We start from the raw sequence: 26,681 nt of genomic DNA on the forward strand, positions 1-26,681 counted from the left end.
CACACACACACACACACACACACACACACACACACAGAGCCTTGCTAGCCTCACCCCTGTACACACACACACACACACACACACACACACACACAGAGCCTTGCCCTTCTACACACACACTGCTGCTGCTGCTAAGTCGCTTCAGTCGTGTCCGACTCTGTGCGACCCCATAGGCGGCAGCCCACCAGGCTCCCCCGTCCCTGGGATTCTCCAGGCAAGAACACTGGAGTGGGTTGCCATTTCCTTCTCTAATGCATGAAAGTGAAAAGTGAAAGTGAAGTCGCTCAATCATGTCTGACGCGTAGCGACCCCATGGACTGCCGCCTACCAGGCTTCTCTGTCCATGGGATTTTCCAGGCAAGAGTACTGGAGTGGGGTGCCATTGCCCTCTCCGACACACACAGACACACAAAACTTGTCTTCACTCTCCCCACAGTCCTGCTCTGTTTTCCATTAGTGGCTCCTACAGCTTAATGTAATGCGAAGCTCTCCTGAGACGTGTAGTGTGGTGACCGGAAAGGCTTCAGTGCTCCGGTCTCAGTCTCATTTCTTAGCTTTCTTAAACTCATGATGCACATGACTAAGTATTATATTTATTCATCTAAGTGTTTATTCATTCATGTACACACATTTTTTTGCATACTTATTGTATAACTACTATATGGTAATCACGGGACCAGGAAGTAAAATACTGAAATGATATAGTCCAAATTTCTCACAGCCGTTCTTAGTCTCGAGGAGGAGAAAGTTAAACAGATCCTGCATACGATGACAAATACAGCAAGAAGAGAAGATGTTTTAGGGACAACCAGCCCAGCCTAAAGGTTCAGGGAAACCTCTCTGGAGGAAGTGAAGTAGGAGCCCAGATATGAAGGATGGTATGCTTATCTTGGTTGCGGTATGCACAACCGAGGAGTTGATAGTGCTGGGAAAAGACTCCAAAGCCGTGAATCTGGCTCAGGCTCACATCATCACAACTGCTGTAATGATGGACAAGAAGCAAGGCTGGAGAGAGAAGCCAGAGTTGTTGTATGTATGCAGAGTGGTGGTTCAGTAGAATCTGGAGAATGAGTTGGAGAAAGTTCAAAAACTGAACTTGTAATTGACAAGGCTAGTTGAGTATCATTTGAGTGGCTGGGGGAAGTCAAGAATGGTGCTCTGCTTTTTTGGTCTGGTTGTCAGGCATTATCCAGTGCCTGTTGCTGCATAGGGAAGGATTGGGGAGACAGAAGGTAATGAGTGATTGGATAGGTTAGATTTGAGGTGCCTGCAGGCTGTACCTCCAAAGAGAGATCTGGACTTGAATAAGATTTGGAGTGTCATCATCATTATATCAGACATGCTTAAAAGTAAGGATGAAAGGAGAAGCATTCATTCAGCAGGAGGCTGGATAAAGTAAAGATTCTAAGGGAAAACCAGAAAGAACTGTGACGTTTAAAGGAAAAAAAAGGATAAACAACAAGGTCACACTGTATAGCACAAGGAACTATATTCAACATTCTGTGACAAACCATAATGGGAAAGAATATGAAAAAAAATGTGTGTGTATGTGTAAGTATGTATGTGTAACTGACTTTGTTGTACAGAAGTAATTAACACAGCATTGTAAATCAGCTATACTTAAATACAGTTTTTTTAAAAATTAAAAAATAAAGGGAAAAAAGGGATTGGAGGGTCTGCAAAGACCAGAAGTAAAGGCCAGAACATGGAGGAAAAGCAGGCGCCCGTGGATGAGAAAGTGTTGTGTTTTTAGGTGGGAAGCTGGTGATGCAAGGTTTATAAAGTACTGTAATGAACTATCGCATACACAGTTAACTGAAGACCTACTGTAACTCTTACCTTTCAGGAGTAGGGAACCAGAAAGCAATAAGTTAGTAATGTTTTGATTGAAAGATGATGAACTTTTGGGGTAGTGGGATGTCCTTCTGGTCGGGGTGGTTGTCAGCCAGTCTCTCCTCTCAGGAGCGCAGCTCGGCCCCTCTCATCCCATGATGTGTTGCTCACTTCTGTTTTCTCCTCCTCCACCCTCATTGCTCACTTTCCTAATTTTCCCAAGGGACAGCTGTGAGAAACAGTTGCTGTCTCAACAATAAAATTTGATTGCACAGAAGAAAAGCCAGAGGTATTGGGGGGGTGGGGACAGGGGCGGGTAGGAAATGACAGGATGTTTGAAAGTACTTATGAAGGTAATCATTTTCAGGGAAACAGTAATAAAAACCACAGCCAGAAGATTTGCTGCCTCTCTACCCAGCAAATTAAATCTCGCTTAATTGAATCAGTTTTCCTCAAGTAAAATCATACTTTCTTAAGGTTGAAAGTGAACCATTAAAGGGGTTCAGTATCTAAAGTTAGTATTTTTAATTGTTGAGCCATAAGTATTAGTTTTCAAGCACTTCTCGAAGTCTTTGGTTGCATGTAATGAACATCCTTAAAGGCTCCCTGTGACTTACAGATTTTGACTGCAGATCTTCCAGCTTCTAAAGTCTGGCCTCAGGTCATTTGGAGCTCAGGTTCCCTTCACATTGCTCCTCCAAGTTTGGGTTCCTTGGCTAGAGCCCAGCTTAGATCATTGACATAGGTCATCTACATTATTATGTGAACATCATGCTTCAAAAACAGTGGTGAGGTTTTACAGTGAAATAATTTTTATCGGTGGCAAGAAGCATAATGGTCATAGATGGCAGAATTCATTTGGTGAAACTTTATGAAAGGCTGGCTTTCATTCCTAAAGTTCTAATAGAAAAGAGGTTTCCTATGTAGTCATATAGTAGGTGCCTGGATCTGTGAACAGAGCCTGAAAGTTCCTTTGTGAGGGGCGGGCCTGTTCAGATGCTGGGGCCTAAGCCATTGTTCTGCGTGGCAGAATCACGTGTCAGGGTTTTCAGGGCGTTTGACAGGCAGGTGCTGTTGAATGGGGCACAAAACCAGACTAAGGCGCCAACAGAGTTACTTAAGCTTTCACTTAAAAAGTAAATCACAGTTTGCTTAATTTGAATTTCTTTGGAGAAAAACACTGAAGGAAACTAGTTTTTTAAAAAAAGGTCTCAAAGTGGTAGAAAGTATATGGGGTGAAAATAAATTTGCTTGATTATAACCAGATTTTCCATTAATATCCTCCAAAAAGTAGTTCCAAAGATGGCAGAAGAACCTTTTACACTTTGTAGTCACTTCTATTTAGCTAGCCGAGCTTGGTAGGAAAATTGCCTGCCGTTGATGATCACACGTTAGATGATCCAAGTGCAGTAGCCATCTCAGTCACAGGGTCCAGCTCGTGTGGATGCCTGCGTTCTGTGTCATCAGATTTTTCTGAACTGGAATTTAAACATTAGCCCACAGGCAGTTTTTCATTTGTTTTAAATCGAAAATATGTGACCCTCCTTTATGTAACTATAAATGATCTTTTTACAGATTTCTGAACAGCATACATAAAGTTAATATCTTTTATGTTTTTGGTATTTGTTACTGTGATACAGTTCTATGCCTAATCCAGAGCTTCTTACACAATGGGATGTCTATGGTATTTCTTAAGTTTATGAATGGCCCAATGACCAAGGTAGGCTGGAGTACACTGTTGGAGCACTGGGGCGGAATTTATCGGATAGAGTCATACTCCCTGCCGGACATGCTTACTAAGCACGTAGCCGTGGGGTTGCCAGCTCTGGGCTTTCTTCTGTTAGCGGAGATGAGGATCGGAGGGAGATCAAGCAAGGAAAAAATAGGAAATTTACATGGAGAGAAAACAGTAAAAAGACTTGATTCTTTTTACTACTAATATCAGAGTATGGGGTACCTTCCTCCCCGACTCCAGCCCCAAAGTCGTCAGATGGTTGGGCTCTCAGAAGTGGTTCGTGTGTGTGTGTGTGTGTGTATGTGTGTGTTTTGAGAGGGATGATAGCTCAGTTGGTAAAGAATCTGCCTGCAATGCAGGAGACCCTGTTTTGATTCCTGTGTCAGGAAGATCCACTGGAGACAGGATAGGCTACCCACTCCAGTATACTTGGGCTTCCCTTGTGGCTTCTCAAGACATGGAGAAGCTGAGGGACGTTCAGCAAGATGAAGGAAACTCAGTTTAGAAGAATGGTTGAAGGAACTGGAAATATTTCAAAATACAAAATAAAACATGGAACTTTAGAATTCTAAGACCACTTTATGATCAAATCCTGTTCTAGATGAGAAAGCCAAATCCCAAAACATTTCAGTTGGCCAGATTTCAGTAGCACATGAAGGACTCCAGCACTTTAAGATTATACCCTTCCTAATTTAGGGGTATCTTTTTATCTTTAAGTATATTATTGCAATAGAATAGTAAAGTTTTTTTTAATAATTTCCATACTTTTGGCAAAAATTTTAAAATAAAAGAATGAATTTGCTTTTTCGTTAAATCTCAAAGTCTTGAGAAATCTTAAGTCTCAAAGGGAATCATTGACATAATAAAGAGAGTAGACAGCTGCTTAAGGAAGTGAGAGGCCTGCATTGTGGTTCCAGCCAGACCACTAACTCTTCTTGAACTCCAAGTATTGAAAGGAGTATGATCTCTTCTTAGTCTTCTCCTGCCACACACTTGAACCTTCTCTCAGTCCCAGAGGTGTAACTAACCTCCTCTAAGATCTCTGTATTTAGGGGGAAAACAAGAATGAAAGCTTGGCCCTCCTGATATTTGACCAACTGCTTCTTCCCACTTGATTAATAATAAAGTTCACAAGTATTAAAACATCGTAATATTCTGGAGATCTGCAGTTTTGAGTCTGAAATAGCATCATGTTGAAGAATTTTGTCTTTTTTTTTTTAAGAATTTTGTCTTTAAAAAATTAAATTTTTAACTTTAGCTTTGAGTCATTTTTATTTCTGAAAAGTTATCCAGGGAAATGATTTGTTCAGACTGCAAAGGTACTGATTCATGTACTTCTTCCCGTAAACAGTTATGCTTTCAGAAGGACGAAGTACAGTAAAGCCTCACCACCTGCAGTCCTTCACTTCCAATCTCCACGGTCTATAGGCACAGCTCAAAAACTCCAATGTTCCATCCACACACAGAAACCCTATTTAAGTATTCTTCTGAGATGTGTGAAGATGAGATTCCAGGAGATTATCTATATTAAAACAAGGAAGACATGAGGACAGACTTGAGATCTTGGACATTTTTATTTCTGGAGAAAGTATAGTACTCTTCCTTCCTGAAACCAAACCATACATTGTGTGGAATAAATGGTCTTTAATGTGAGTGACCCAGATGTTGTTGACTTAGTATATTCAATCCGTCAAATTAGATTTCATAAAAAAATTAAATTCTGTTCATTAGTCACCTTTAAAAAAAAATGAATCTTCAGTATACATTTTACCTATCAGGACGGGAGAAAAAAAGAAAAAACAAAAACGTACTCCAAATTACTATCTGAAAAGCAGCTCTCCTTCGGTTTCATGTTGCAATTGTTCTTTTATTTCAGAGTAATCTCTTACCAAACGTTGCCAAGAAACATGCCAAGCCACAGAGCCCCAGTCATGGCCCGCTACCCGGAAGGCTACAGAACCCTCCCGAGAAACAGCAAGACCAGGCCGGAGAGCATCTGCAGCGTGACGCCCTCGGCCCACGACAAGGCAGCGGGGCCCGGCGCCGAGGAGAAGCGGAGATCCATGCGGGACGACACCATGTGGCAGCTCTATGAGTGGCAGCAGCGCCAGTTTTACAACAAGCAGGGCACCCTCCCTCGCCACGGCGCCCTGACCAGCCCCAAAACCATGGTCAACATCTCCGACCAGACGATGCACTCCATCCCCACGTCACCCTCCCACGGCTCCATAGCCGCCTATCAGGGCTTCTCCCCTCAGCGGACCTACAGATCGGAAGTGTCTTCGCCAATTCAGAGGGGAGACATGACCATAGAGCGCAGAGACATGACCATAGACCGCAGAGATGTGACCATAGACCGCAGAGACGTGACCATAGACCGCAGAGACATGACCATAGACCGCAGGCACCGGGCCCATCATCCCAAGGTAAGGCATCTGCTCATCCAGGGTTCATTGCTCCTCCAAGGATGCTGCAGTTTACTTTTAGTTATTTAGTCGCTCAGTCATGTCCAGCTCTCGTGACCCCATGGACTGTAGCCCACTAGGCTCCTCTGTCCATAGGATTTCCCAGGCAAGAATACTGGAGTAGGTTGCCATTTCCTCCTCCAGGAGATCTTCCCAGCCCAGGGAATGAACCCACATCTCCTGCATTGGCAGGCGGGTTCTCTACCACTGAGCCATGTGAGAAGCCTTTTACTCCTATTAATGGTACACTGCTCTTTCCTGTGAATGCCAGAGACAAGATAATGGGGAGGAGGCAGGCAAAACCAGCTTTTTTTTGTTCTGTTTTAAAAATTAAGGAAGCATTTTTGCAATGGCAGACTCTTATGTATAAAACCTAAGCTTGCAGGGCTTCTTCTCTTAGGAGCAGCTCTTTGGAATGGATGCATTATGTATTCCTCTCTGCTCGAGAGTGGATCTCATCAGCTTTCCCTGTAGGCTAAGACCACATGCATTTGGATTGACCCTACGCACACTTGCAAATTCTACACCGCCTCTTGTAGCACCCCTACAGTCTTCTGTCAGGCTTTTCCTATTCTCTGCTAAGATAAAAGTGCGATCCTCATCTTCTAACCACCAGCTGAAGATACAGCATACTGAAATACCCCTCAGGTGCCCAATTGCATATTAAAGTAACATCACTTACTGATATATATACTTTTTTTTTTTTGGCCACACCATGCAGCTTGTGGGATATTAGTTCCCTACCAGAGATCAAATCCATGACCTCGGCAGTGATGTGCGGAGTCCTAATCACTGGACTGACAGGGACTTCTCCATATATGTTTTTTTAAAAATTTAGATATAGAGACCATGCTTTAATGCACATGTTAAGTTGGTTTAGGGGCTTCCCAGGTGGTAAAGAATCTACCTGCCAATGCAAGAGATACAAGAGACAGGGTTTCAATCCCTGGGTCGGGAAGATCCTCTGGAGAAGGAAATGGAAACCACCCCAGTGTTCTTTCCTGGAGAATCCCATGGACAGAGGATTCTGGTGGGCTACAGTCCATGAGGTTGCGAAGAGTCAGAAACAACTTAGCCAGTAAACAAACAGCAGCAGCTCAGTGGGTTCAAGTCTTGCTTAGTAGATTTTTTGAAGTGAAATTGGAGCACCTTGCATCAATCAGCTTTTCACAATGCTGAAGCAAAATCATTTTGATTAGTCACTGTGTTTGCAACCGAGTCTTAGTGTCTGTCCTACAGTGAAAAGGAATTTTTCTTTCCCTTTCTTTGAATTCTAAAGAGCCTCTCGCTTTATGCTATTTTGAAAAGTGCCTTTTCTTGTCCTTGTGATGGGCTGACTCCTTCAGTTACATCATTGCATAAAGCGTTCGCTTGAATTTTCCATAAATAAGCATTAGTTAGGAATTAATAAGTCAATCAGAAAGTGTCTTTTGAAAGAAGCTTTAGTTTGTCTCACCAAAAAAAGGCTCACTTTGAACGTCCCTGTAACAGAGTTCAACGTTTTAACACTTTGTACGTCCAAAGGCCAATAAAAATTATTAACAATATTCAAGAGAAATCTGATCAAATGCACATTATTAGTGTGTGGTTGAACAGTGTTCTCATGGTCAAAATTGATCATCTGTTTCAACAGCAAATAGGAGATGTAGGTGTGCTGCCTAGCCAGTTTTCCCAGTCAGCTCACAGCTGGTCCTCCTGAAAAACTTCTCCAACGTTGCCAGGTTTTCTTTGTAACTGTCCTGTCATCTTCCTTGATGTGATCCGTGGTTCTCAAAGTAGGGTTCATGGACCCTTAGGGAGTACCTGGGATTACCTGAGGGTACCCATGAGCCTTTCAGGGAGTCTCTGATAAGCTCAGAACTGTTTTTGTAATAATAATTAATAAGGCATTGTCGACTGTGTTGTCATTTCCTACCAGTGCAAAAACACTAAAAAGTGGGTAAAAGCACTAGCGCCTTAGCCTGAATCAAGGGAATGACTCAGACTGTGTGAGTGGCCATTGTAATATTTCACTGTCACAGATTTGCTGTAAAAATAAAGGAGCAATTTCACTCAGTCCCCGGCATGAAACAGTAAAAGATAACTGTGTTCAGTCTTGACTGTTCCTTCCATAATGTTTGTGAATGGGTGATGAAATGGGAAATGTACTTAAAGCATGTCTATTGCATACCCAAGTCTCAGAGAAAAATGCTTGCATGGTTATTTGAGTTATAAGCTAAACTAGCTCCCTTTTTTTTTTGCAGGCTCTAATGTTTTGCTTTGTTGTTTTTTATTTATTTTTGACTTTGCTGACTCTTCATTGCTCCACTCAGGCTTTCTCTACTTGTGGCGAGCAGGGGGGACTACTCCCTACTTGCAGTACACTGTCTTCTCATTGTGATGGCTTCTCTTATTGTGGAACACAGGCTGTAGGACACAGGCTTCAGTAGCTGTGGCACACGGGCTTAGTTGCCCCGCAGCATGTAGGATCTTCCCAGACCAGGGATCAAACCTGTGTCCCCTGCATTGGCAGGCAGATTCTTAACCACTGGACCACCAGGGAAGTCCAGCCTCTAAGTTTTATTAGCATGAGTTTTCAAAAACAAGCATTCATACTAGTGTGGGAGTTGAAAGAGGGAGAAGAGGAAGGGGCAGGGAGGAGGAATTCTGCCCAACTGGTAATAAAGCTCCCAAGTTCATTCCATCATGGATCCCATAGTCTCCCAGAGACACACGGTCCTTGAAAATCATGAACCACTTCTTCAAAATTACCTTGTTCCAGTGGGTGCCAGGTTGGGCTGTGGTCGGCTTCTTGAGATCCCTGCTGGTGTCAGCAGCCCTGCATTTAAGGCAGACCTTCTTCCCCAGATGGTCGTTGGAGCCAACCTCGATCATCCTGGCTGGAGCTTAAATCACCTGGAACCAGCTGATGCCACAGCCTCCTCACTGGGGTGCAGAGCCTGGGCCCTTCTTTAAAAGAAAAAATATATATATATTTAAAAGCACCGTTTTTACTTGAAAAAACGAATGGCAAACTAGAGTTGTTCAGATTTGGTGTTTGACAGACACTTCCAGAGTGGAATGCTAGCCTGTCACTTCAAGGAAGCCAGCCCGTGGTATTTGTCACCAATGACACCACTTGAGCTTTCAAGCAAAAATTAGAATTTGGGGAATCTTGTACCTGCCTTTTTGAGCTTGACAGCCTTCTGGTGCTTAAAGATCAGCGATGGTATTAACAGATAGGAGCTGCTCATCTCATATAGTGAAAAACAGGTGCCAGCCATTGGAACATCTGCATATTTCACTGAGCCAGTATTTCCCACCTGACCTGTGTTTGATGTCACAAAACCTTGGATGGGTAAAAGGTTCATTTGAAATGTGGACTTCTGCAAATATCCCAAAAAAGCTATTCAAGTTCTCGTCCCTTTTCCAAATACCTGTATCAAAGGTGGATTTTCTTCATATACTTCCCCTAAAAGAGATTATCACAACAGATTGAATACAGAGTCAGATAGGAAAATCTAGCCAGACATTAGATTTGCAAAACTGTAAAAGAACACCACTCTTGTCGCAAAAGTCTTCTTTTAAGGACAGAACGAGGGCTTCCCAGGTGGCGCTGATGGTACCCAGCCAATCCACCTGCCAACGCAGGAGACATAAGAGATGTGAGTTTGATCCCTGGATCGGGAAGTTCCCCTGGAGGAGGGCGTGACAACCCACAGCAGTATTCTTGCCTGGAGAAACCCATGGACAGAGGAGCCTGATGGGCTATAGTCCATAAGGGTCTCATGGAGTCAGACACAACTGAAGTGACTTAGCAAGCATGCAAGGCCGTACAGGGATCCTGAGACCATAAGTTTGAGAACCACTGAGCTAAACAACTATATAGAATTATTCTGCCCATCAGAGTGTGTATTTAGTCCTGAAGCTTTAGTATCTGTCTTCTTTCATAAGCACTAGTAGCAGTTTTAAATGGCATTTTATAATACAGTTTTCATCACTGACATTGACCACAGAACTTACCCCGGACCTTTCTCTTCCTAGCACATGTACCTGCCTGACAGGAGGTCAATGCCAGCTGGCCTCACTTTACAGTCTGTTAGTCCCCAGAGCCTCCAAGGCAAAACGGTGAGTATGATATCTTTATTTACCATATCATGTTTTATTTATGTGCTGCACATGATAGCATGTATCTGACACAGCTTTTAAGCTTGAGTTTTCAGAGGGGCGCCGCTCAGAGAAAAACCATTACCAGTTTTGTGGAAGAGATGCTCAGTGGTAGAGTTGGCAACCGTATAGCCACACGAGTGTCTGCCTGATTCCTTTTCCCTAAATGTCTGACTGCCTCGATATAAGATGCTGTTTTCCACATTTACTGAATAACCTGGGAAGGTTTCTTTACCCCATTGAATGTTAGTTTCCTCTTCCTTAAAACGGGAGTTGGAGTGGTTCATTAGGGGAACAAATCCAGTAAGAAACACTGAGTGTGTAGTCAAACCACAGGCCTGGTAAGTTTCTCTGGTGAATTTTTATGTAGATTAACTACTTTAGAGCAGAAAGAAACTGATCTACATATTGTACAGAGAGACTGTCCCAGATCCTAAGTTCAAGCAAGTGCTTACTGTGAACAGTTCATAGTCAGTGTTATTTCCATTCACATTGAGAATGAGTTATGTTACCAGAACACTGTTGCTCTTCAAATTAGAAAAGATGACTTCTCAAAATTTCACTGCATTCTTCTATCAGGGGAGCTATGCTTTAATATTAGTATTCAGTCTCAGTTTCTCTGAAGATGCAGTTTGAGGACCGTATAGTTGTCCATTATTTAAAGTCCTTCTATAACAATCAAAACAAATTCATCTTACATGTTTTCTCAAACATTTTTTATTTCATCTCTTACATGCTTAGATATAAGGAAGATTTCCTGGTTTTAAAATACTTGTGGTTTATTTATTAAAGTCTGTGGATACTATTATACTTCTCTAAAACTAGGGAGTTTTAACTGTTGGAAATGTTAAATATTGTTGATCTGATGGACATTAATGATAAGCTCATGCTAAGTATCCTGTTATGAGCTTTCCTCTTCTCCCTTGCTCCCTCTAGTGGCTGTTTAGGATAAAATTTATGTGTCGCCTCCTCTTGGAAGAATCCACTGTGCCTCTTTTTATTTTGCCTTAAATCTAAATATCTGGCGAATTTGTTGGAATTTTTCATCCTTTTGAAAATCTCTTTAACTCCATAAATAGTAAACCAGAGTTTTAAGCTTTCTTTTTTAGTATTTCTGTCAAATACCACTCTGGGTCTTAGACTGTCTAATCCCTTACCCCACCCTCCCCTCTCTCTGGCATGATCTCTAGAGCTTAGGGATATAGTGACATAAGATATGGACTGTCCCACAGCCATGAGATCACAGCATGTGGCTGGCATCTGAGCAAAGGCAGTTCTTTGTTTTCTGTTAAGAAATGTCCTCTTTAAGTTCCACGCACACATGTTCTGTGACTGTTTAATAGAAGAGGCTGTTGTCTCATCTGCATAGATACCCACTTTTATCCTGAGGATCCAGTCGTAATTATGGTTTACTTTTGACATCTTTTTCCACCTGAAGGCAGTAACTTAACATAACTTCAAATAACAGTTAAAATTGATTTGTAACAGATACAGGGTACTACACATAAAAGAGATACACAACAAGGATTACTGTATAACATAGGGAACTATATTCAATGTCTTGTAATAAGCTATAGTGGAAAATAATCTGAATATATATATAACTGAATCACCTTGCAGTATACCTGAAACTATCATAATACTGCAAATCAGCTATACTTCTACTTCTTAAAAAATTATTTGTGTCTCTAAAAATTTTTTTTATATGGATGATAAAGAGCAATAGCAAACAGAACAGAAGAGAGCGGGTGTGATGCTATGGTGCTGGCAAAGCAAGTCAGTCTTGGGAGCAATTTTTGGCTTGGACATTTTCAGGGCACATTGCAACTCTTAAGTGAAGAGAGTCTCCCCGTGGACCCCATGTGGTTTTTAATCATAACAAAGCTCAGAAAAAACACACTAAACACTATTTTATGGCCTGTAAGACTGTCGATGACCATACTTTACTGCATTTCTAATGAAGAAAAATACATCAGATCGGCCTGTTAAGGAATTTTTATCTACCTTTGAAAGTTGATTCCCCGTCAGGGATCAGAATAACCAGTCAGGAACCTAAAGGTTCTGTGCTCTCCTCTGAGCGTAGAAGGGGGGTTTGTGCACACATGGAAGCTTTCTACATGTAGTAAATATATTTTTTTTCCTTTAAAAAATAATTTGGTCTTTTGGTTAATACTAAATATCCTGTGAAAACACTAACAGTGACATTTAAAAATATGACTGGGAAGCAATTAATAGATCCCGGGTGCTCACTGAGCTTAGTGATGTGAAGATATCATCCACGTTTTACATGAATTTGATTTCTTTGCATTTACATTCTGTTCTCTGAAATAGAGTGTTGGGCATGCGGGTATTGTTCTTCTGCTGTAAAAGTCTCAGGTGCCATTTTTAAACATCTCATGAAAATATATTTCAATTATAGCTCTCACGTACAAGCTTTCTTCTTCTTTTGGCATTATGCTTTTTTATGCTTAACGTTTGAATAGTCTCTCATGCGTTCTGAGAAAATGCCTGGACATACTGTTGTTTTGCTGTACCTGACCGAGTAACACTGTTCCTTCTATTTCTCTAGATATCTGTGCGTTTATGTAGAACCTGTCATCATAGTGCCTAGGCGCTATGTTTGATGGCAGCCGTAAGAGGAAACTTGCCAAGAAATCTTGGTTTAATATCTGTCCCTTAAGACCACAATTAATCTGTTTCCCACTGTTTGCATTCCTCACTTGTACCCCTTCAGCCGGAGGAGCTCACGCTGCTGCTCATAAAGCTGCGGCGGCAGCAGGCGGAGCTGAGCGGCCTCCGGGAGCACACGGTAGCGCAGCTCGCGCAGCTCAGACTCGAGGCCCACAGCCCGAAGGTCAGCCCCGGCCCCGTGTGCGTCTGCTCTCTCACTCACCCTGAGCCGCTCGTCCTGTCGGTCCGACCGGCGTCATTCCCATGAGCACCAGCCATCCTCCATTGCGGGACCTCCTATTGACCCTTTGAGAACTCCTTTGGTCATACCTCATCAGTGTGGGCTGAGTATGTTTCCTCTTAGCCTTCCCTCCACCCGCTCACCCGCCAAGTTCTGGTTGTGAGCCAGGAAAGGCAGACAAGACTTCAGAATAGCCTTGCCATCCACCAAACACCGCGACTCCGGTGAACCAGATTGAAGAGTCCCGTCATTTCCCATAAAGTAACCAGTGGAGAATTGATCGTCTTTCTAATAATGCTGCCTTTTCATTGCCAAAGATCAGTTTCCTTGTGTTCTCGATTTTTAAAATGAACACACGATCAATGTATGACAAAACCCACTGAAAAAATAAATAAAAAATAAATAAATAAATAAATAAATAAATAAAATGAACACACGGAAACATTTCTCAAAGGGTTTAATAGCCTCTGGTTATAAACATCCCAAGAAGTAGTCCTCTATTGCAGAAAAGATAAGAATTAACATGTAAAGTTTCTAACATGGAGTCTGCTAAAACCATTTGAAGCATTTTTCTGCTTACTATTTCAGCTTATATGCATGTCTACGTAATTTCTTACAGAACTAAGTGTGATTTTTTTTTAAAATAGTAATGAAATACGTCATCTGTACCATTTACGGTGGGTGGGGCATGTGTGTGAAAGTTGTTGTGTATTGAGACATAATAGGTGGTGGCAGACTACCTGTTTTTCCTGTTTCAAAACTGACTTTTTCATGAATTCCGCACCCTGTTTCTCTGTCCCTTTTTCTTGATTGACGTCTGCTAGAATGAAATCCTTTCACATCACCTTCAAAGGAACACCATATATTTGGATCATCAGGTGGGATTTGAAGAATTTTTCTTTCTTATTGTACCTTTTGTTTGAATGTTTTAAGTGTAGTACAATTTTCAGGCTACTCGGATATTTCAGACACTTTGAGTTAATAGCGTGACTTTTACAAGTGGCAGGCTGATAAGAAATCCTTTACCAGGGGAATTCAGGAATACCATAATAACCAGGTTAGAAAGGACAATTGTGGAGATGAGGCAGGATACAAATGCCAGGTCTCTGGAAGTTGAGAGCCTGGACTCACTAGGTTTCTTTCTTCTTACCCCAAGAAAACTTGTACTTACTGGCTTATATCAGCTTGGAGGTGACCTCATTAAAGAAATAGACACCCAGCTGTGAATGCCTTGTTGGAAGGCTAGGAGGAGATAGGTGTGGTGGGCTCTGTATTCCCAAAAGGGAGGTTAAGGATGGGTGAAATGTGTGACAAAGACATTGTGTTATTGCTCACCATCTCCTCCAGGTGTCAGTTTGATAGAGACCGACAGTTGTATTCTCTCAGTGGTGGTAGTGAGTGTGGTTGGTTAAGGTGAATATTGAAAAGTGAAAGTTCATAAACAAGGACTGACACTCCTAAATGTTGGTGTTTATGAAATTCCCTGTTAATATTTGATTTTAATTTGACGAGAATTTTCAATATGTTCTTAAATAAAAGTTTCTTCTGGTGAATGCTGTTTTTTCATACAAGTTAAGCTAAAACTTGCTTTAGCTTGTTTTCGAAATGTTTAAACTTGAATATTTTATCAAGTGAAAGAAGTTACTGTGGAAAGTGTTATAAGAAATTATTTACATATTTATATTTTCCCTGTCCTGTTTGAAACAAAATAATAATGCACTGCTTTAAATTAGTTCTATTTAAAGAGGGATTTTGCACTAGGATAACCCTTGAAAAGACCTTTAGTCGTATTTATTTTAATTTTTGAAAGAAATACACTTTTGTTAATACATAACTTATTTTCCCACAAAATATTTTCATCCTAGTTTTGCCCATCAGAATGCTTTAAAAATCAGCATTTCATGAATCCAAATTTCGATCTTTACTCCAGAAACTGGTACTATTAAAATTAACCACAGTGTACATTATATATGCTATCAGTAATAAAGACATGTTTGCCAACAAAATAGTAAGAGAAGTCTTCCCTTAAAATTTCACACTCTTGAAAGCTTCTAACATACATGGAAAGTAACTTTCTTAGAAGCTCCATTGTATATAAATCTAATGATAGTTCTGAAAAACAGTGAGATTCACAAAAAAATGAGGGTTAGAAACAGTGATATAAATGTGAATCTGAAGTTATCTAGAATCTCTGGAAATAAACCCAGTGATTTATTATTTTACTACGTACCTCATCAAATCAAATCTGCTATTGCAGACCCATAGAACTTAAGCAGCTTTTGGGAAAGGGCAGGTAAATATATGGAAATACCACCATTTGCACAAATGCCTCTCCTCATCCTGCTTTCCCAGGTCGAGCTGCTTCTTCCCGTGGCTTCAGTGGCCTAGATCTGGCTGAGGCTGTGTTCCCACCCTTTGCTCCCTTGGCATGCCCCGCCAAGCCTTTCCTGATGTGCCATGCCGACAGTCCCACAGGTGGCTTCTAAAATCTCAGCTTTTTAGACACAAGGCCCTGGCAGTCTGGTGGTTAAGACCACCTTCCAATGCAGGGGGTGTGGGTTCAATCCTTTGTCATCGAGCTGAGATCCCACAGGCCTTTTGGCCCAAAAAAAAGGGTAAACAACAGAAGCAATATTATAATTAATTCAATGAAGACTTTAAAATGGTCCACATCAAAAAATGAAAGAGGATGGAAAAGGCCAGGAAGTGGGCTCTGCCCTCCACGGTGTGGAGGGAACATGACCTTGCCCACACAGTGGTTTTGGCAGATGGAAATGATTGCAGACTTCTAGCCTCCAGAAATGTAAAAGAACAGAGTGTGTTGTTCTTTAATGAAATAGTTACTTAAAATTAAACTTTCAACTTTGTATCCCATCCTCTCTGTACTCTCAGCATGTCAGCAAAGCTTTTCCAGTGTTTCACCTTTTTCTTAGATTAGATCCTGAAATAACTGTCTGATTCCACTTTAAAAATTTATGTGATAGTGAAAAGAATTGTAGAGTTTAATTGTTTAAATGATGACTTGCAATGACTATTTCTGATGGCAAAAATTGGGCCATTTTTTGATAATAGAAAGTATATATAAAAACATGGTGAGGGCTTTTGCCCAGAAACTCAGATATGCCTAAGTGTGTATATTGTTAAGGGTTCCTAAAGAAAAATCTCTCTTTAAATAAATCAAAAAATTTTATGGTTTCAAATAATTGCATTTGATATAAATGAAATATTTATTTTTGAACTGTCCTATATTTTATTTATATCAATAGTAAGGTTATTAAGCTATGTAGAAAGGTTATTAAGTTATATAGAAAGAATTCTTGGTAATTTTAATTTTAATGAAATTTTTCAGCTCAAACATTTCCAGCTTTTAATCTTGTTACTGCCAGTAGCCAATTTTAGATGACCAGGTAAATTTTTATAGGCATTATTGGTTGCCTGGGTTTATAAACTAATTCACCAGTTTTATATGATTGTAAATTTGAAAGTAGATTTTAAAACCTTAACGTCAGAGGCTCTGGTCACATTTTACAGACTATATATCATACCAAGAGGATATGTACTAATTGATACTCTTTCAACACTTGTTCTGCTTGCTCAAATAAATCATCAGAATAACCTAAGGCCAACTTTTAATTGATTTAAATTCTCTTAATCCCTATCATTATTCATGAAAAGTAGAACCAAAGTGTAGTCTCTAAAGTGCTTCTAGGTGTAAATTCATTTCTGATATTATAACAAATACCTTATCTGAAATTCTAAAAATTTACATATTATACAGTCAGCCCCAAACTCTTAACTTCTGGTGCCATATCACTATTATGAAGACAAATCATTTACTGGAGTGTTTTTAAAAATAACAAAAACTGTACTAATTATATGGTAGAATTTTCTTCTGCTTTCTGTTTTACTTTGAAGTACGCTATCACACTTTGCTTATGTTTTTATAGCCCAGTTAGTAGACTGTTCAAAATCTATATTTATTAAGATGAGCCTAGGTTTATTTGTCATTTTTATGAATTTTTAGATATCAAAGCCCTAACGTATAATCTGTGAACATACAAGAATCCCAACTAGATACTTTATGTACCTCATCCAGGTTCTATTTAGAAAATGAATAAATACATAATGTATCAATAACTCATTTTCTTCTCATTTAACTTAGTTATCATTGAACATTAGAAAAACTTTTGGTTACAATTTAAGTGAAACTTGACTGTTTCATCCTAAAATACATCTATGGAATGGATTTGACATTGACTTGACCCTGATGCTGGGAGGGATTGGGGGCAGGAGGAGAAGGGGACGACAGAGGATGAGATGGCTGGATGGCATCACCGACTCGATGGGCATGAGTTTGAGTAAACTTCAGGAGCTGGTGATGGACAGGGAGGCCTGGCGTGCTGCAATTCGTGGGGTCACAAAGAGTCGGACAGGACTGAGCGACTGAAGTGAACTGAACTGAACTTTCCCTTGTTTATTTCTCTACCTACCAGAATATGGGGGGTGGCGGGGGGAGGGGCAAGGAAAGCCATAAGTTCATCTTGCAATGACCTCTACTTGCCAGGAAATTGGAAGTAAATTCGAGACTAACAGCAAGTGTAATGGTATCTCCTCCTGAAGTGTTCTTTGACAATGAGGGAAAAGACTCTCTTGATATATTTTCCTTTTTTCTCGTAACTGGACAAATTGAGCTTGAATTTTAGAACTATGCCTTTGAACCTTTATTTGATGATTAGGAGTTCCTGATGTTTTCATAGAGCCAGATGTACATCATCTCTTTGAAGCCAGAGTAACAGGTTTCTACCGAAGCTTACTGTAGTCAACCTTCTGCTTGTCAGCTGGAGTGTATGTCTCTGCTTCACCAGGCCTAACAAGGGTATAGGGACTTCATTTTCTTCATCTTGTCCCCTACAAGGATTCCCTCCCTTGTCTAGTTCTGGACTCCTGTCGTATGGACCAGGACTGGTTGGACTGAGCCAAGGAGTGAAGCTGGGGTTGTAGAAACTAGCGCAGGAGCTGGGGAGAGGGAACTAGGCAAGACCTCTGTGGATGAAGAGGCAGAGCAAGAACTGGTACTTATAGTTCAGTCGTGATGGAGGAGTGATAGGATTGGGGAAGTTAGGACATGCTGCCATCCCTTCATCTGTCTTCTTTCCCTTTGCTTCTTTCTTCCTCACTTGCTGTTTCCTTCTTTTTCTGTTGGTGATCGAAGAGCAGTTATGAGGGAGTTTCTGCCAGTTTTCCATGTAGGCCATGGTAACAGAAAATGAAGTGCTTAAGAACTGAGATGAAGAGATAACGGTAGGTAGGAGTGGACCAGAAGGATCTAGAGGCTTGGGGCAGCGCTTCGCAGACCTTTTGCAAGCACGCTGCCTGCTGGTGGGTGACCTTGAGTCTATACCAGCCCTCTTTCCCCACCTCCTTCCCCCAGCACTCCAGTGGCCAGCCTCCCCGTTGTAGAAAATCTGATAGAATGAATGGAGTCTGACTCCTACTGATGCGTGCTTTGCTTGTGTCGGTATTGTAGCACATGATTTTTCACTTTTTAAACGTAAAATGGTAACATCGAATGCGCTTTCACAAATGACCTTTAAAACGATGACATTCTGCCCTTACCCCACTCCCTTCAAGAGTCACTATAATTAATTGCATCATCAATATCTGCATGAAAACTGGAAAGGGAGGCACAGCCACGCCTGTGTTGAGGATTGCCTATTCCTAGGGTACTCAAAAGTTCTTCATGAAAAGAAATATGACTCTGCTAGTCATTTTATAACATTCATTTGCCTTTACCCAGCTGGAGCTGTCTCCTCCCCACCTGGAACAGAACGAAATCATTTCTGAATTTAGCATCAAATAGTATATTCTTTAACACCAGATGGCTAAACCTTATCCTCAAATTTTCATGGAAAAGCTGGAAGTTTCTCATGAAAAACCAGTCTGCCAAAGTACAGAAAAATAAAAATACAAGTCATGAATACCTGTGATGTTCTTGTTGCATGAAAATGTTTAAGGTTTGCGGGGCAAAAGCTCAATCTTTCTTTTTAAAAAAATTTATTTATTTTTGGCTGTGCTGGGTCTATGAAGGCTTTTCTGTAGTTGCAGTGCAGGGAAATAAAGTTTATGAGAGTGGGAGATGCTGTTAGAACAGCGGGCCAGCTCAAGGGAGAGCTGACCTTGAACAAGGGTCTTCAGTCCACTTTTATGCCTGGGCTGCAAAGAGTGGGATGGGGTCTTGTGGTTTATTTGCTGATTGGATGAGGCACATATACTGTGTGGAGGGGAGAGTAAGGCAAATACCCTCTCCCGGGTAGGAGGGGAGACAGGTTAAACTGCTCAGGAGGACTTGAAATCCATTAATAGATACAACATGAGGGAGGGAAGGATGATAAACGTCTGGCTATTCCATTCCTGCATTCCAAGGCCCTCCTTTGTTTTATCTGTTCTTTCGTCCTTGAATCACCACACTAACCTCTAAAACATCTGGAAGATTACATTGAAGTTTCTAAAATGCAAAAGTTTGGTAGTAGCATTCAATTATATAATGTAGCTCTTTTGTAAATACTAATACTTTGTGACCCGTGCACCAAAACTACTAGTGACTTTTTTGGAAGAAGTCTGACACCCTATTATTGGTTGCTGTGGACATCCCTCATCTGCGTGCTTTCTATATCCTTTCAAGAAACCACACAAACAGGAACTCTGACCACTTCTAAACATACTTATGCCAAGGGAAACGCAAAAAGGAACAGTTAACCGGGTGTATGTAATTGGTACTGAAACCATTTAAGGTAAAAAATCTCAGTACTTTCTTGCATTTTGTTCTTTGTGTTCATGAAAAGCAGCTCCCTTAAAGGGGAAGAAATGCTAACAAGATGACTGAAAAGATTCTTGATGGCTTTCATTGTTGGCCATTCAGCACCTTTATTCCATTGAACTATTAAGTAAGATCCCATTTTCTCTAATATTTGAAGGGATCCTAGAGCTTCTATTTTTAGGGGTGATTGAAAGCTCCAGGGGGTAATGTTTCTAGGGATATAGAAAAGGCATTTGGAAAAAGCAAGCTAAGGAAACTGGAAAATTGAAAATATCTTATTTAGCATATACCGACCCAAATTGATTACGTGGTATAGTATATCAGTATTTTCTTGTGCCTTGCTGTTCAGAGCAGTCCTCTCTCTCACATACCCCATTTCTCTCTTTTTCTCTTTCTGTCTCTCCCTTCCTCTGCATATTTGATCATAGTAGTGATAGGGAGAGGGAGATGTCACCGAGAAATATCTTAACCAGGATATGACATCATAATCAGTTCAGTCTCTCAGTCATGTCCGACTGTTTGCGACCCCATGGATTGCAACACTCCAGGCCTCCCTGTCCATCATCAACTCCCAGAGTTTACTCAAATTCATGTCCACTGAGTCGGTGAGGCCATCCAACCATCTCATCCTCTGTCATTCCCTTCTCCTCTCACCTTCAGTCTTTCCCAGCACCGGGGTCTTTTCCAATGAGTCAACTCTTTGCATGAGGTGGCCAAAGTATTGGAGTTTCAGCTTCAGCATCAGTCCTTCCAATGAACACCCAGGACTGATTTCCTTTAGGGTGGACTCTTAATGGCAGAATATAAATAAATGGACAGTGAGTAGATTAGAATTTAGAATGTGGAAGTGTGTCAATACGCTGACCTCTCGGCCTATCTGATACTTCCCTGTTATTATTGCAGTTCTCCTGTTTCTTACAGTGATGAATCTGTCCCTGTTTGCTGTTTTCACCCATCTCAACCCCAGTTTTATGGAAGTGCCCGGTGTCTTGGTGTCCTCTCATCTGAACATTCCTCTACTCAACGTTTTACTAGCTGTCTGTTACTTTTCATCTCTAGCCCCTGGATTTCTCCCAGAAAGCAGAGCCTGTGATGTGGGCTTCCTTGATGTGGGCTTGTTTGCGGGGAGTTTTACTTGTGAGAAGTAATCCCAAGGTACAGGAGTAAAGAGAGTGAGCCGGGAACGTGGGAATAGCTTATCAACTTGCCAGAAGCAACTCGGGCCTCTTCTGATACTTGTTGACAAACAGATAGAAATCCTGTGGACTTACCAGCTGACCTAGAGAAGAGGGCAGCATTTGTATCCGCTCCCATCCTTCACTGACCAGAGTTGCCCCTTGAGACCAGCTCTTGGGTACACTGAGGTTGTGCATACGTGAGCGCCCGGAGGTTCTCAGGACACACAGCAAGGGCTGAAACAAGAGACGTGAGAGGGGGCTCACCTGCAGTCCCCGTCGTGTGCTTCTAGTTGATCAAGGAAATCTCCATCTGGAAGCTCTGCCTTCAGCACATCTCCTGTGTGTCCAGAACTAAGGTTGTCATCTTGATCCCTCAATTCCCTGACCGTAAAAAACTGAGAGCAGAAATGGTTCAAAACACTGGTCCCCTTTAACCCCATTGATGTCACAAACGTTTATTGAACATATCGTCCTCAGGGAAGAGCTTGATGGACTTGAGAAGGATCAGGACCTTAGCTTTTTAGCTCTTTGCTTAGACATAGAACTTGAAGTGACTGAAGTCCCCAAGAGAACAGAGCTGGGGCAGCCTCTCCCAACCTGGTGGGTGAGAAGGAAGACAGTTAGCAGGCTACCTGAAAGGACCCCTGGGGTTGTGTTCTACCAACTCATATTAAAGCTAAAAATACCTTGAAACTGGAGTTAAAAGTGCTTTAAAAACACCTGACTGAAAACGGTTCTATGTGATTCTGCCGAACTATCTGAACAGATCGTACTTTAACTGATACATAATATCTGCATGGTATTGAGTGCAGATCATAAATGCCACCAAAACACGTTACACCTGCTAAGCTCCTCAGTACCATTTAGTCGCCAAATCCTGGCTGTACTTAAACCTGCCACATTGTCTTTCAGCTGACTCGGGAAACTTCAAGCTCCCTGTTCCCCACAAAATTAAATTTCTTTTTGATGTGTCACTCAGGCTCTCACTTCATCACAATCACCTCCTCCCCCGTAAATCCTTTTCTCCAGTGACTCATCGTTTCTCAGATGTCCTGGAAGCACCCCATTCTCTTCACCATGCACCTGTCCAGCATCTGTCCATCCTAACAGCTTGTATCACTTAACAGTTGTCAAAGTTCTGACACAGACCACGTCCCACCTGCCTCTCATCCCCTCCTCGGCAATGTGTGGCCAGTTACTCTTATCCCCGTTCAATCAGGTTGAAACGACTTGTCCAAAATCACAAAGCTAGGATGAATACCTTGTATTAATGAATTTTCTTTCTTTCTTTTTTAAAATCTGTTCTACTTCCTTCAAAATCAGTAGAGTTGTTCTTGTACCGAAAATAGTTCTGTTTCAGGTTGCTGATCTTTGTTACCTGACAAGTATCAGTTCCTGGTTATAGAACTGGTTATTTTCCTATCTACCAAGGTAAATTCAGCTTTCACAGTATCTTAATGATGTATAATTAGTTTTACAAAGATAAAAGATTTAATTTTAAAGATTCTTCTCCAAACAATTTGCTGTTAGTAACCTTTAGTTTAATAAAGCTGTAGTATTTCTATATGTATCTTTATATGTTTTGGAGAAGAAAATGGCAATTCACTCCAGTATTCTTGCCTGGAAAATCCCATGGACCGAGCAGCCTGGCAGGCTATAGTCCATGGGGTCACAAGAGTCAGACACAACTTCTTAAGTATACCACCACCACCAAGACAGGAAAATGAAAACAATAGTTCCCCACTCCTCCTAAAATGCATAATATTTATACAGTTCCACAATTTATTTACAAAAGCTAATATTTTATAACCCAATTATTGTGGCTCTTGTTTGCTTCTATCTTATGTTAATTTTTTTTTCAGAAAGTTCATTCAGCAGAGATTTATGGAGCTTAGTGTCAGGCAGGATGTTAGAGCTTATAAGGTAGAATTGTAAATGGTTTTCAAAGCTCAGGAAGGAAATAAAGTTGAGCATAAATGCCAAAATCTTTTCTGGGATCAACCTAAGGATGTGATTATGTAGTTAAAACATAAGCTGATAAATCTTTGAATTAATGGTAGGAATTCTGTTAGTGCCAACTTTAACTCAATAGGAATGCGATTGCTATTAATAAAGCCCAGATCCTATATCTAGAGGATATTTTAATTTTGATTTAAAGCTCAAATATATTTTAGAATAGATTTACCCATTGGACAAAACAAATACTTTTTGTTCCCAACAGAAATGATGTAAGATTTTGACTTTGGGAATGTTCTGTTCCTTCAAAATAGTATTGTTTTGGGACTTTCCTGGTGGTCCACTGGCTAAGACTGCAGGGTCCCAATTCAGGGGAACTGGGTTCAATCCCAGGTCAGGGAACTAGATCCCACATGGTGCCCCTGAAGATCCCACATGCTGCAACTAAGACCCAGGGCACCAAATTAGAAAAAAAATATATCATTTTATGGTATCATTTTGCAAAATGCTTGCAAGGAAGAGAAATATATGACCATTTCAAACATCTTATCCACAATAAAGCATTTTTACAAAATGTATTTTGAGTTCTTTTCATATTTTCAGTTTCCTGTGGATACCAGGAATAAGGATGGTGTCATCAGATAATAGTACATTACTTAAAGGAACAGTATTTTAAAGTTATTTATCAAGGAAAATAGGCTGGTTCATGTTGATATATGACAGAAATCAACAATATTGTAAAACAATTATCCTCCAATTAAAAAACTTAAAAAAATATTCTCCAAGGGGAAGAAAAGGAAAACAGATTTAAGCCACTGAAACAAAAAGCAGATCTATAAAATGTATCCTGTAGCCAAAGGATTTTAATTTTAAAAAAAATTCTTAAAAGGCCCATAGATGAAAAAGGATGACACTGTAATTTGTAAACTGTTTGGAAAAGTACAAATTTGGAAACTTCCAAACGATTTATGTATATAATTTATGTAAACTGTAGATTGTTTAGAAAGACATTAGCCTAGATCTTAAAAGTTTCCTTGAAATATACCACAGGTATGTATATCAAAACGGTGACTTCAGAAGTTCAGTTTAGCTAAGGTTGTGAGTATAGAGACTGCCCTCCTTTTGTTCTGCTGGATTCGGGGTATTTTCATAATATACCTCAATAAGTGGATCTTCCTGAAGCCAGTACTTAGAGTCAGTTTAAAAATGCTCTTTTTTAATCTAATGGAATCTTCAGAAAAGCTCCTGGAATTAATATGTGAGCTTAGCAAGTTAGTAAAATATAAGATTGGTATACAAATACCAACTGTACTTCTATATCCTAGATATCATACCAAGTGAAGTAAGTCAGACAAAGAAGGGGAAAAAAAAAAAAAAAAATGCTCTTTTTTGTTTCTTTTAGGGGAATGTCAGATATGACTCCTGTGTTCCAGTTTGCTTTCTCTTTTTCTTTCTTTCTTTTTTAATCTATCTTTCTCCCTTAAAGAAAAAAAGGATATATTATATAGTCTAGCTGCATCTTTTAAAGAACCATTGAATTTTTTCTGAATATATTTAATAGTAATACTTTGCCAAAGTTCTACCTTTAGAAACCACATACAGCATGAACCGTCTGTTCTGACTGCTTTAAGATTTTTCCAAAGTAGTAGACCTCCATACTTTGCCCCATTGGTTATAGAGAGACTTATTTACATTCTTCTATTTAAAAAGTCACTTCAGATTTTCCTGCTTCGTGTTAAACAATGAGCCGTTTCTATAGGTAGTCATACCCTTCAATCTCAGGTTCTGGGACTTTCAGCCGTGCCTGGAATGAGAGTGGAAGGCATTTACGTCGTCATTATCCAAATGACCTGTTTATAAAGGCTCTTGCAATCCTCACAGCTTCACCCCCGGGCATGTCAAATTCTTTAGCCTTTTATTTTTGCCACACATCTTAAGCGTTTATTGATCTAGACACAGGAGGACATTCTTGAGAGATGGATTCTTTGGTGATTAGGCTATCAGGGTTTTGGGCTATTGTTAAGACAGAGTCCCAAGTTAAAAATTCTTTTTTCTAAAATGCCATTAAAAGCTCAGGAAAAGTCCATTTTCCATTTAAATGGAAAATGACTGCACAGAAATGGGTCTTCTCATTGGTTATCAGTGAAGGACAAAAGCTCTGTAGGGTGGCTAGAAATCATCCAGACTGATTGCCCCCACCCCCCCCCCCCCAAAAAAAAAGGAGAGAGCTGTTAGTACAGAATTCAGACTCAAGGAACCTCCGTTACTAGACAGAGCTTGAGCAAACGTTTTCCCTTCTGAGAATGAGATCCATGTGCTCCAAATTTAGGGGAAATTATACTTAACTTTGCCAGTCTGGAATTTCTAGGCTTACTGTTCAGTATAATAGCCACTAGCCCATATGTGGCTATTTAAATTAGCTACGTTTTTAGAAAAGTAAAATTCATCTCCTCCATCACACTAGCCACATTTCAAGGGCAGAAGAGCCACTGGTGTGGCATTTTGAACTATACCAGTAGAGAGCATTTTCATCATCACAGAAAGTTCTGTTGGACAATGTTATTCTAGATGATTTATTATATAAACTTTTTTTTTTTAAATAATAAGCATTTATTTCACCGAGTGTCAGGCTTGTAATTTGCCAGATGTGCATTTTTGTTGCTATTATTGTTGTTTCTTTGTTTATTTGTCTATACCAAGTCTTAGTTGCAGCACACAGGATCTTCGATTTTCTATTTCCATTGCGCCACGTGGTATCTTTCAGTTGGTAAAGAACCCGCCTGCCAATGCAGGAGACGAAAGAGACACAGGTTTGATCCCTGCATTGGGAAGATCCCCTGGAGTAGGAAATGGCAACCCACTTCAGTATTCTTGCCTGGAAAATTCCATGGACAGAGGAGCCTGGCGGGGGCTACAGTCCATGGAGCCGTGGAGAGTCAGACAGCTGAGCTCACGCACTGGCCGGCTGGCTGTGGGATCTAGTTCCTGGACCAGGGATTGAACCCAGGCCTCCTACATTGGGAAGGCAGAGTCTTAGCCACTGGACCACCAGAGCAGTCCTATATAAACTTTTTAAAGAGCATTTAAGCCACGACTTAACCACTTCTTATACATAAAGGGGGATTGGGAAATTAATCTTCCCAAGGACAAATTATAGGAATGATTGTCCTGTCTTTGCTCACTGGTAGTGTTTCACCTTCCTGACTCTCCCCCTAAAACTATTCAGGAGCATTTATCTTATGACTTACAGCATACTGATCCTTCTGCTGTCCTAGCTGGTCTAGTTTCTGTAGCAATAGATATTTTTAAACAGATATTTGAAGTTGCTAGGATAATAGAACAACAGGTAGTTGGAAATTGAATTCTTAGTAATACCCCAGATCTCAGTGGACTCTGCTGAGCCCACTGATAATAAAGTGATTCAGTTGATTTTTTAAGGCAGTGAAGTCTTTTAATGCTGTATGTATTTCATACAAAACAAGAATGTTTTAGTCTCCATGCAATATACTTGTGTTTCGATCATTAGTTTGAAACTTTTCATCTTTTGATAGTTGCACAGATATCTTGACCAACATTTAGTACCAGCATATTAGGACCTTGAAAAAATTCCTAATTGGTGATGGTTGAGTTGGTCCTCGGT

The 26,681-nt window shown here is 40.6% G+C and overlaps 1 protein-coding gene and 1 pseudogene across 8 annotated transcripts in view; one reads left to right on the forward strand and one right to left on the reverse strand.

Annotated features, from left to right (window-relative positions):
* PLEKHA5 (pleckstrin homology domain containing A5) overlaps nt 1–26,681 on the forward strand; it is a 252,442-nt gene that overhangs the window by 167,842 nt on the left and 57,919 nt on the right. For 6 of the 8 annotated variants that reach the window (XM_043440564.1, XM_043440565.1, XM_043440558.1 and 3 more), the window contains 4 exons: nt 5,445–5,994; nt 10,057–10,140; nt 12,914–13,033; nt 13,915–13,968. In XM_043440564.1, coding sequence (XP_043296499.1) covers nt 5,445–5,994; nt 10,057–10,140; nt 12,914–13,033; nt 13,915–13,968 — 808 coding nt within the window. The remainder of the gene's footprint in view (nt 1–5,444; nt 5,995–10,056; nt 10,141–12,913; nt 13,034–13,914; nt 13,969–26,681) is intronic. The other 2 variants (XM_043440559.1, XM_043440560.1) reach the window with 2 other exon arrangements.
* On the reverse strand, nt 8,628–8,907 carry LOC122423826 (annotated as a pseudogene).

Source organism: Cervus canadensis, chromosome 21 (assembly GCF_019320065.1).
Source record: "Cervus canadensis isolate Bull #8, Minnesota chromosome 21, ASM1932006v1, whole genome shotgun sequence".
Classification (NCBI taxonomy): Eukaryota; Metazoa; Chordata; class Mammalia; order Artiodactyla; family Cervidae; genus Cervus; species Cervus canadensis.